The following is a 12,236-nucleotide window of genomic DNA, read 5'->3' as shown; positions in this document are numbered from 1 at the left end:
ATCAAAACTGACAGTCTCCCCAGCCTGCATTCTCGGTACACTCTTTTATAGTAGTGAGAACTGGATAACATATGCTAAGCGTGAGAAAAGGCTGAACAGTTTCCACCATTGCTGTTTCAGAATTATCCTTTGCATTTCTTGACAGGACAAGGTAATCAACTCTGTAGTTATGGAGCAAGCTAATTCCATCAACATGCTCATTTCTTATCCAATGATGTCTGTGGCTTGGCCACAATTATTGGGGGAATGTTTGCCGTATACCCAAAGATGTTTGTTGTTTGTTCTGTATGGTGAACTGGCCACTGAGTCACAACCTCCTGAACATCCAAAACAAGAGCACCTACAATGTTATATGAAGCTGGCAGATATGATCCAAACAATTAGGAGACCGCTGCTGATACTCATTACCTCTAGAAATTGACTGCTTGGAGGGGCATTCGAAGTGGTGAGGAGAATAAAAATGCTTGTTTCACCCGCTGAAGACCGCCTGTGTCACTTTCAATCCCTCTCTAATGACTGGCACCCTTGCCTTGAAATAGTTCACTGTGTATTTCCAAGAGGCTTTGGGTGGACCTGTCTCTGATGGCTATTGTTTCAATATCTAGTGCCTTGTATTTTTAATGTCTCTTCACTCGGTTCTAAGTTTCGATTGGTGTCTGATGTTGAAAACCTCGCTTGATACTAAATGCTAGACTATCCCAAAACCCAGACGGATAACTTGGAACACCAACTCTTAGTGGTGCATGCTTTCAATTCGGTATCCTGTGAGGAAAATATATTAATCAGGAAGGAATAGCCCAGTCGTTGTGTGAACAATTAATAATGAATATTTATTAACTTAAAAATTACAAGAAGGGCTATAATACACTACAGCACTTAATTACACTGATGGCGATATACACACACAGTATGTGAAGTTACACACCGTTATATGAAGTTACCCCTTGGTTCCCAACTATCTACGTTCCATGAACTGAGACGCCCCTATGTTCCCAACCAACATCGAGTATTCGATAACTTGTGAGCTAAATCCAGCTGATAGTTACCACCGGTTACTTGCCAAATTTGGGGAAATGGTCTTCAGTTTTAGTGAAGGCAAATCTTCTACTTCTTTTCAGGAAACTATTTCTTCAGCTGGGTGTGGCTGTGATGGTAGCTGTGCCTGTGGCTCTTTCCCCAGTCATTGTGCTATGGATATATCATTCTTTCTCCTTGATGCTATCCACCCCATGAAGTCTGCTTTTAGAATGTGCTTGTCAATTTCCTTACCCCTCCACTTAAGTTATCTCTTCTATACCCCTTTGTTTTCCTCTAGTCACCTAGGTAGTCAGGTGCTTTTCTCATTGATGTGCTAATTCACATCTCAAAATCTCTAGAGACAGCTGTCTCTGTCCACTCCCTGTTTTATTTTATCCCAATTTCATTTTTTAAATAATTTTCCTCAGTTCTTAACACTGGATTGTAGAGTCCACTGAATCCCTGCAATGCAGAAGGAAGCCATTCAATCCATCAGGTTTGTACCGACCCTCCGAAAGAGCAATCTACGTAGGGTCACTCCCCCACTCCATCTCCGTAACTCCGTGCATTGATCATGGCCAACCCTAACCTGCACATCTTTGGACGGTAGGAAGAAACTGGAGCACGTGTAAGAAACCCAAATGGACATGTGGAGAATGTGCAAACTTTTCACAGGTAGTCACCCAAGGTCAAACCCAGGTCCCTGGCACTGTGCGGGAGCAGGGCTAACCACTGTCATCTTGCTTTCAATGCAATAGTTTTGCTCTTCCCAGTGTTTAGATACAGGATCATTTTATCCAATTCTCAATGTCAGACAAGCACCCTGGCATCTTAGACACAGTGAAAGGGTTGATTGAGAGTGTGGGGGGGGGGGGGGGGTTGGTTGGTAGGAAATGTCTCTCTCTTTACCCTTCACTGAGGGTGGGGTATAGCCTTATAACACCTCTCCTACAGATACCTGAATTAATGAATTTACAAAGAAGATCATTTCAGGCTGAAAACCATAGACTTTACTCTGCAAGCTTGCTGTGAAGAAAAGTGTGCTAAAACCATCATCTGGAACAAAGACTCTTTATTCCCTCCACTTGTGATATTTACCTGTGTGTGTGTGTGTGTGTGTGTGTGTGTGTGTGTGTGTGTGTGTGTGTGTGTGTGTGTGTGTGTGTGTGTGTGTGTGTTGATTGATATTTATATATATATATATATTAGGGTGGGGGCAAGTTAAAGTGGGTATTAGTTCGTTGTTTACCAGTTGCATTTACAGCATATTTCATGATAATTCTTGTTATAAATAAACAGTAATCATGTTTACATTTACAAAGCTGGTGACTGTGATTATTGGGCAGCCAAGGACCAAAGACTTAAGATATTTTTATAAGAATTATTGATTGTGACTCCGGGCCACGTGGGATGGAATTGACCGCGCACTAGCCCAGGGTGTCGTAATAGTCTGCAATCACGTGTAATTTTCCTGCAATGTGGGCGATTTTTGGGCGATACAGTTGGAGAAACAAACTCTAATTTAGCCACAAAGATCAGGAGGGTTGTGGTTGATATAGATTGGTGAATCTATCCATTTTGGACATGTATCTGTGTTTGAGAGCCAGTAATAAACAGAGGGTTTCTTTTTTACTGTGGAAAACTATTTGTGATGTCTGTCCAACTTTTTTGAGAAGTTGGTGTCACTATTCCTGATTTGTCCTGCTGGAGGAGGACAGTTCCAACACAGCGGTCGCTAGCATCAATGGTTGCATTAACTACTTGGTTAAAGTCTTGAGCAGCTGACACTGGTTTGTTTATTAAATTGGCTTTCAGCTTCTTGAGCGCTGTCTGGCATTTCTCGGTCTGTACTGCTTTTCTTCTGTAGTATGCCTGTCCTACAGTATTTGCTGTAGAACTCGCCTATCCCTAAACATTTCATGATTTCCGGTTTTGTTGTGGAAGTGGGAAACTGTGCTACTCTTGTACCTTAGCAGGTCTGGCAGTACTTGTCTTTGAACCAACACATGTTCTCAGGTCACCTGAGCCTTTGTGAACTCTTTGTGAAATTGATGACTAGGTTAGTTGACTGCAATTTCTGTAAAAGGATTTCCAGTTTCTCTGCGTTTCCAAGGTGTAACTGTCACAGGGAAGTTGTCAGGGTGCACTATACAATTGGGTAAGCCTGCGACTACCTGGTTCATTAGCCTTTGAAAAGTGGTTGACGCATTTGAGTTGAAGTGGCATGACACAATACTGACAACAGGCCTGCATCCATAGTCATTAAGGTGGAGATTTCCTTCATACAGGCAGTCAAGGGAACCCTTGAGTAAATCTATCTTTGTAATGTTGGCTTCATTGTCTACTGTATCCAGGCGGGAAATCGGGTAGCAGTCACTTATGGTCACTGCATTAACCTTGTGGTAGTCAAAACCACCGTCTAGCTTGGGCAAGAGCACAACTGGGTAGCTCTAGCTACTGCTGCTTGGCTTTATTTATTGGTGCTGTAGCATATAATTAATCAGCGATGCCTTCTCGAACCACTGCAGTCCATGTGGTATAGTTAAATCCACAGTGCTGAGGGAGTTCCAGGATTTTGACCAAACGACAGTGAAGGAACAGATAGCATTATTGGAAGATGCTGTCCAAAGATCCTTGGTGCGAGTTCTTGTAATCTTGTAAGTGGTGCATATTGCAGGGGGGGAGGTGCTACACAGCTGGTTTGTGATGCAGGGTTTAATTCTCTACCATTTGAGGTTATTCATGAAGGCCCGCCTTATCAACCTTGCCCCTCGCCTGAAGCGTGGTGATCCTTGGGTTAATTCGCCACCAGTTAGCTCTCCCCTTCAAGGGGGCAAGCAGCCTATGGTCATCTGGGACTATGGCGGCTTTACCTTATCTTTACATACTGCTGCCACTTTGGTTGGTGTTGGAGAGAGTGAATGTTTGCGGATGGGGTGCCATTTATGTGGGCTGTTTGTCCTGGATTATGTCAAGCTTCTTGAGTGTTGGATCTGCACGCATCCAGGCAAGTGGATAATAATCCATCACACTCTTGGCTTGTATCTTGTACAGGATTTGGGGAATTAGGACATGTGTTATTCGCCCAGGATTCCTAATCTCTGGCCTGCTCTTGTAACCACAGTATTTATGTGGCTAGTCCAGTTCAGCTTCTGGTCAATGGTAAGTCTTAGATGTTAATAGTGGGGGATTCAGCTATGGTAACACTATTGAATGTCTCTGGGAGATGATTGGATTTTAGTTTATTGTAGATGGTCATTGCCAGGCATTTGTGTGGCGTGTCTGTTACCTGTCCTGGCATCCACCCAGTAATGTGGCAAATTGCTCGGATATGGCCTGTACACAAACCAGGACCAATCCAATCCGGCCAATTACCTGCTTCGACCATCAGTAAAGTGACGGTGCTATCACGCGGCACTGGTGCAGCAATCACTGGCGCTCAGTTTGGGGTCTGCCAGGTTCTGCCAGGGCCACTCAGCTCCTCCCTCAATGCAGCCTTGCAATTATCGACAAAAGAACTGATCTCCAGAGGTGAGCTGAGAGTGATTGTTGTTGACATCAAGGCCACTTCTTTAAAAAAATATATTTTAATTCCAAACCAAAATATACAAAACACAATCTTTCAGAAGCAATACCACACAGTTTGACACACTTTTCCCCTTTATCTCCTCTTAACCCCCCCCCCCCACCCTGACTCGCTAGCAACAAACAAATCCTCGAAAAGGGACAGGAACATCCTCCATCTTATGAAGAACCCCTCCTTTGACCTGAGAGCGAACGTAATTTTTTCCAACTTCAGGAACTCTGCCACATACCCCAACCACGCCGTCGCCCTCGGTGGCTCACCAACCTCCACCCCTGTAGAAATCTCCACTGGGCAATCGGTGAAGGCCACAACATCGGCACCCATCCCCTTCAGCAGCTCTGACCCTCCGAAGATGTCCACCAGTGGGCACGGTGGACATTGTCACCTCCACAATCTCCGACAGTGCTTCACAAATCGGGTCCCAAAAATCCACTATTCTCGGATATGACCAAAACATATGGACATGATTTGCCAGCCCCCAAGAACAGCACGGTGGCGCAGTGGTTCGAACTTCTGCCTCACGGAACTGAGGACCTGGATTCAATCCTGGCCCCGGGTCACTGTACATGAGGATTTTGCACATTCACCCCCCACAACCCAAAAAGATGTGCAGGGTAGCTGAACTGGCCATGCTAAAGAAGCGGAAAAAAAGAAATGGGCACTCCCAAAAAATTTTTTTAGTTGATTTGCCGACCCCCTCCACACCTCTCACAATTATCTTCTACCTCTGGAAAGAACCAGCTCATACAAGCCTATGTCATATGAGCCCTATGCACCACTTAAACTGTACCAGGCTCATCCCAGTGCAGGATGATGTCGCATTTCACTACAACCCCCCCCCCCCCTCCATCCCAATTCCATTTGAAGCTCTTCGTCCCACTTCCGCTTTATTTCATTAATTGGCGTCTTCTCCATGTCCACCAACCATCTGGAAATGCCCGTAATCCTCCCATTTCGCAGCTCATCCTGTGGTACCAACCTATGCAGCAAAGTATGTTCCAGCAGTTAAGGGATTGAGGTTATCTCCTTCCGTGCAAAGTCTCGCACCTGTATATACCTGAACTCACTCCCCCTCGGCAAATTATATCTGACCTGTAACTCTCCAAACCTCGCGGACCTCCCTTCCATGAACAGATCCTTCACCTGCTCCACCTCTTTCCTCTGCCAATGCTTATATGTCACATCCATCTCCATCAGAGCAAAACTAATTCCTACATATTGGGGCAGGAACGACATACCCCCGCAACACCAAAGTGTCGCCTCAACTAGTTCCAAACTTTTAGGGATGATATCACCACTGAGCTCACATTCTACGTAACCTGGGTAGAGCGAAAGGGGGAACCATAGCCTGGCCCCTTAGGCACACCCCCACCCACAAAGTCTCCTCCGCCTGCACTCACTCTGCCACCCCCACCCCATCACTGTCACACCTTTCCACGTTTCGCCATCCAGTAGTAGTATAGTAGATTTTAGGGCGCCAACCCAACCACTCCTCTAGAAAAAAAAAACCTCTGAATCCATGCACCTTGCCAGCCCATACAAATTTCAAAATTAACCTGTCCACTTTTCGGAAGAATGCCGTTGGCAGGAATATCGGGAAGGACTTTCATATTGACCGTCTGCATCTTCTCCACCAGTGATAGTGGGAGGGCATCCCACCTCTTCAGATCTCCTTTCACTTCCTCCATCAAATCGGCCAGTGGTTAGCACTGTTGCTTCAAAGCGCCAGGGACCCGGGTTCTATTCCCGGCTTGGGCCACTGTCTGCGGAGTCTTCACGTTCTCCCCATGTCTGCGTGGGTTTCCTCCGGGTGCTCCGGTTTCCTCCCACAAGTCCCAAAAGACGTGCTTGTTAGATGAATTGGGCATTCTGAATTCTCCCTCGGTGTACCCGAACAGGAGCCGGAATGTGGCAACGAGGGGATTTTTACAGTGACTTCAATGCAGTGTTAATGTAAGCCGACTTGTGACACTAATAAAGATTATTATTATATTGTGCATCATGGGCCAGTCATGGGCCACCTGAAAACCCAAGTATCTAAACCTGCTGCTGGCCAGCCTAATTAGTAGGGCACTCAAAATTTGTACTCCTCCCCTGGGCGTTCACTGGAAACACTTTGCTTTAGCCACATTCAATTTGTATACTCAAAAAGCACCAAACTTCCCCAGTATGCCCATTGCCCTTTCCATACACTCCCAACGGATTCAAAGTGCAGCAGGAAGTCACCCGCATACAGCGAAACCCTATCATCCAGGGAGTGGTGAGCATGTGGCATTCAATACCTCGGAAAGTAGTTGAGGCCAAAGCAAAGGAGTTAGATATAGCTCTTGGGACAAAAGGGATCAAAGGATATGGGGTGAAAGCAGGAACAGGTTACGGAGTTGGATGATCAGCCATGGTCATAATGAATGGTGGAACAAGCTCGAATGCCTGCTCCTCCTATTTTCTATGTTTCTATTGCACAATGTTCAGCACCATTCGCGACTCCTCAGATACAGAAGCAGTTCATGTTCAAACACAGCAATCCCTGGAAAATATCCAGGCTTGGATGACAAATGGCAAGTAATATTCACACCACACAAGTGCCAGGCAATGATTATCTCCAACAGGACAGAATCTAACCATCGCCCCATTCAATTGTACTACCCACTGAATCCCCCACTATCAATATCCTGGGGGTTACCATTGACCAGAAACTGAACTGAACATGTAAAAACCGTGGCTACAAGAACAGATCAAGGGTTCGGAATCCTGCAGTGACTCGCGACCTTCACTCCCTCCATCACCAATGCCCTAGCAACAGAGTGTACCATCTCCAAGGTGCACAGCAGAAACTAACCAAGGCTCCTTTGCACTTTCCAAATCCACAGCCACTACATCTAGAAGGACAAGGACAGCTGATACCTGGGAGCACCACCACCTGGAAGTTCCCCTCCTTCACTGTTGCTGGCTCAAAATCCTGGTACTGCCTCCTTAACACACTGTTCGTGTACACACACCACAGAGACTGCAGTGGTTCAAGAAGGCAGCTCACCACTACTTTCTCCCAGCCAATTAGAGATGTGCAATAAATGCTAGCCTCGCTTGTGATCTGTATATTTCATGATTTTTTTTTTTTTTTTTAAAGTCCTCCTAAGTCATAGTACAAGACCACTATGAAACTAGCAGGTCTCCAAAATCTAGTGTTTGATTTGTAAAATTTATTGATAATGCCACTATTCCTTTGAAAGTCATTGTTTCCAACAGCCACCACTTTGTTACAAATTTGCCTTTGTTATTTTGTTAAAATGGGAGTGCTGATGACCTTATTGGTAAAAGATTGGTTTGGAGAAAGTCCTGAACTTTGTCAGTATAGCCAACATATAACCATACTAACCCGTGAAAGCAACTAACCAGTGTTAATGTTCTATTTCATTTACATATAGTAGTAACTAACTTATGTTGTCTGTTTTGCTGGATTCATCTAACATATTTTGGTGTTGCTACAAAGAAAGCTAAAGCTGGACTTGAAATGTGAATATAGCATACTTACTGATGTAATATTAGGCGCCAATCAGGTCTTCTCCAAAATTGCAGGCTGTAAAGTACTTTTTTAAACTCATGTTGCCAACATTTCTTTGAAAACACAACTGGTTGTTTCTTTCTTGTCAGAAACATGAACCGTGAAGATAGAAATGTACTACGAATGAAAGAACGGGAACGAAGAAATCAAGGAATTCAGAATGAAGAGACTTTCGCTGGAAATTCCCCTCTCTTTGCTGAGCCGTATAAAGTACAGGTACAGTAAATATGGGTGAGCAAAGCTAATAATTATCCTTGAACATGCAGATTATGTAGGACAGGAAGCCAGCTGCCCTGACCCTTTCCCTTGTGATCGTAAAATGGAACTGTTTTAATGATGACAAAAGCAAATTTGAAACTGAATAAATAAAAATAATCCTTGAATATGTAAAACATTTACACCCTTCAAGGTGCTTCAAATGTAATGATTTATTAAGAAACCTATCTTACATCAGCAAATTGGACTCCACAGGTACAAAGTGGAAAGTCTTGGCTTCAAAAGTCTTGTGTGAAATGCATTTGATGGGCTTAAGCTAAATATATTTTGAATGTGCTATACTTTTATTTTCTGTGTGTGGGTTTGTTTCGGAAAAAACAGTGAGTTTGTTTTACTGCCGCTGGAGGTAATCAATATCATGCAGTCAAGAGCCACAGCTCACCAAAAAGCAAAATGTCTTATTTTTCACAATTCGGATCATATATACTTGGGGTAGTTTAGTACTTCATGCTTATTCAATGTCTTCCACTCTATGTAATCTGAATTTCCTGATGGTTTCCTAAATTTTAAGGGCTGTAAGCCTGAGTTTTTTGAAGGCGCTATGATAGCTGCCATAAACTTTATTTATTGCTCAAATCATCATAGTCCAACAAATTTGTAATAATCAAGCAGAGAAACTTGTGGTCAATATAAAAAAGGCCCTACTTTTTCGGGTGAAGAGGTGCGGGATCAGATTGCACCGTTCTTTCTAGGTATATTTCTATATGGTAATGTTCAATACTGTGTTTTGGCTGTGTCTGGATCTGCACTGTGGTTGTACCTATATTCAACTCCGTTATATTGTTAGAGCTGTACTGGTTTGTGTAATTCTGTGTTTTTGTTGTACAGTTAGAAATTACACTGACCTTGGTGATTTGTGATGTAAGGATGCAACAGCAGTAATTGAAACTGAAGACCCTATGTATTTGTATATGTACTTCGCCTGTGATCGTGATTGTTATGAGTCACAAAGTTGCTGCCTGATGCATTATAGTTGTCAATTATTGCATTCACCATCAGCTAAACACTTACTAAAAATTAAATTTTCTACTCTTTAATGTATTTTTGTTTTAAAAAAAACAGGGACGAACAGAAGATAAACTTTCTAGCAGAATCCAGAGCATGTTGGGAAATTATGATGAAATGAAAGACTTCATAGGAGACAAATCTCTTCAAAAGCTCACAGTCACACCCAAAGGGACAGTTCCATCAACTACAGATGAGAAGCCTGACCAAGCTTTCTTTGGTGAGCAGAGACACGGTATATCTCACCAAAGTAGTAAGTGGACTCCAGTAGGTCCAGCAACTTCTGCTCCTGGTACTTCATCACAGTCACAAAAGAGGTCAAGTTCAGGGTTGCAAAGCAGCCATGGCAGTAGCCAAAGACTCGGTGGTGGCAGCAGCAGTTCTGGCAGTAGCAGTAGTCAGAGACACGACCGTGATTCACACAGCAGTCGTAAGAGAAGTGGCCAACATGGATCTGAACATTCAAAATCCCATTCGGTCAGCCCAGCAAAACCACCTGCAGTTTCTTCTTTAAGTTCTAGTCATTCCAGATCTCAAGGAAGTGACCACCATAGTAAGGAGCGGCATCGGTCAAAATCTCCTCGAGACCTGGACGCTACCTGGGACTCTCCATCTCGTGTTCACACATTTCCTGCTAGTGGGCAGCATTCTTCGCAGTCATTCACTCCTGCATTGATGTCCAAACCCAACTCAATGTTACAGAAACCCACTGCATATGTAAGGCCTATGGATGGACAGGATCAAGCCCCGAATGAATCATTAGAACCGAAGATTCCTTCCGAGCATTATGGGAACCAGTCTCATGGCAGTAGTCTCGCAGAAATGAAGTCGGGCAACAAAGTACATCTCTCAAAACTAAAAATCCCATCTCAACAAGTGGAGGTAAGCAAATTGCCTCAACTTTTTTCCAAAAGTTCGAGAATTGAATTTTAAAGCAATTGTATCGTTGTACCAAGGTACTGTAAAATCTTGTCTGAAATAAAAATTGGTATTTTGCTGGCACTGCAAGTTGTTTCACAACCTCAAATCCGAACTTTATAACCAATGCAGAATTACAATTAGTTCAGTAGAAAGCTAATCTGCATTTAACTGCTTCCAAATACTACCTTGCTGTCCCTACTGTTTTGTCTTTGCACAGAGCTTTTGAGAATTGAGCTACCTTCCAGTCTCAACTGGAAAGTGAGAAACTTCTGCTTTGAGTTTTCATTCTGACTAGTACACTAAGGAGCCCAAACAAAACTTCTTATCAAAGTTGGCTTTTCCCTAATTAGTTATCCCTACTTGTCTTTTTTCAAGCCCAACTTAAACCCTTTGATACAATGGCCACTGTTCCCTAAATGCTTTCCCACTGTTACCTGATTCACTTGGACCAGTTTGGTCCAACAGTGCCTTTCCTCTCATTGGGCTGGAAGTGTACTGCTGCAGAAAATTCTCTTGAACACACTACAGGAACTGTCGCCCTCCTTGTCCCTTTGAACTATTCCTATGCAGTCTATTTGGATAATTAAAAGTCCCCCAGTCTCTAATTCTTGCACTCCTCCGTAATTTATTTGCAGATGTTTCTCTACATTGCATGCACTAGTGGTTGGCCTATATGCTACAGTGATTATGTTACTGTACTTTTTCACTCTATCTCTTACCATGACCACTCCAACAAGAGAGAATCCAACCAGCACCCCTTGACATTCAATTACATTACCATTGCTGAAACCCCCAATATCAACACTGGGGATTACCATTGACCAGAAACTGAACTGGACCAGCCATATAAATACTGTGATTACAAGAGCAGGTCGGAGATTTGGAATTCTGCGATGAATAACTCCTCCTGACTCCCCAACCCTGACTACCTACAAATCAGGAGTGTGATGGAATACTCTCAACTTGCCTGGGTGAGTGCAGCTCTAATAACACAAGAAACTTGAAACCACCCAGTACAAAGGACCCGCTTGCTTGATAGATTTCATAGAACATTACAGTGCAGTACAGGCCCTTCGGCCCTCAATGTTGCGCCGACCTGTGAAACCACTCTAAAGCCCATCTACACTATTCCCTTATCGTCCATATGTCTATCCAATGACCATTTGAATGCCCTTAGTGTTGGCAAGTCCACGACTGTTGCAGGCAGGGCATTCCACACCCTTCGCACTCTCTGAGTAAAGAACCTACCTCTGACATCTGTCTTATATCTATCTCCCCTCAATTTAAAGCTATGTCCCCTCGTGCTAGACATCACCATCCGAGGAAAAAGGCTCTCACTGTCCACCCTATCCAATCCTCTGATCATCTTGTATGCCTCAATTAAGTCACCTCTTAACCTTCTTTCTAACGAAAACAGCCTCAAGTCCCTCAGCCTTTCCTCATTAGATCTTCCCTCCATGCCAGGCAACATTCTGGTAAATCTGCACCCTTTCCAATGCTTCCACGTCCTTCCTATAATGCGGCGACCAGAATTGCACGCAATACTCCAAATGCGGCCGCACCAGAGTTTTGTACAGCTGCAACATGACCTCATGGCTCCGAAACTAAATCCCTCTGCCAACAAAAGCTAAAACACCGTACGCCTTCTTAACAACCCTCTCAACCTGGGAGGCAACTTTCAGGGATCTATGTACATGGACACCGAGATCTCTCTGCTCATCCATACTGCCAAGAATCTTACCGTTAGCCCAGTACTCTGTCTTCCTGTTATTCCTTCCAAAATGAATCACCTCACACTTTTCTGCATTAAACTCCATTTGCCACCTCTCAGCACAGCGCTGCAGCTTATCTATGTCCCTCTGTAACTTG

The 12,236-nt window shown here is 43.9% G+C and overlaps 1 protein-coding gene across 6 annotated transcripts in view; it reads left to right on the top strand.

Annotated features, from left to right (window-relative positions):
- aff4 (AF4/FMR2 family, member 4) overlaps positions 1 to 12,236 on the top strand; it is a 149,686-nt gene that overhangs the window by 62,966 nt on the left and 74,484 nt on the right. For 4 of the 6 annotated variants that reach the window (XM_072512561.1, XM_072512556.1, XM_072512557.1 and 1 more), the window contains 2 exons: positions 8,255 to 8,381; positions 9,504 to 10,328. In XM_072512561.1, coding sequence (XP_072368662.1) covers positions 8,255 to 8,381; positions 9,504 to 10,328 — 952 coding nt within the window. Of the gene's footprint in view, positions 1 to 7,473; positions 7,566 to 8,254; positions 8,397 to 9,503; positions 10,329 to 12,236 lie in introns of those variants that run through there. The other 2 variants (XM_072512559.1, XM_072512562.1) reach the window with 2 other exon arrangements.

The sequence above is a fragment of the Scyliorhinus torazame genome, chromosome 7 (genome assembly GCF_047496885.1).
Source record: "Scyliorhinus torazame isolate Kashiwa2021f chromosome 7, sScyTor2.1, whole genome shotgun sequence".
Lineage (NCBI taxonomy): Eukaryota > Metazoa > Chordata > Chondrichthyes > Carcharhiniformes > Scyliorhinidae > Scyliorhinus > Scyliorhinus torazame.
Note: the sequence above shows the minus strand (reverse complement) of the source record. Positions and strands in the feature narration are given on the sequence as shown.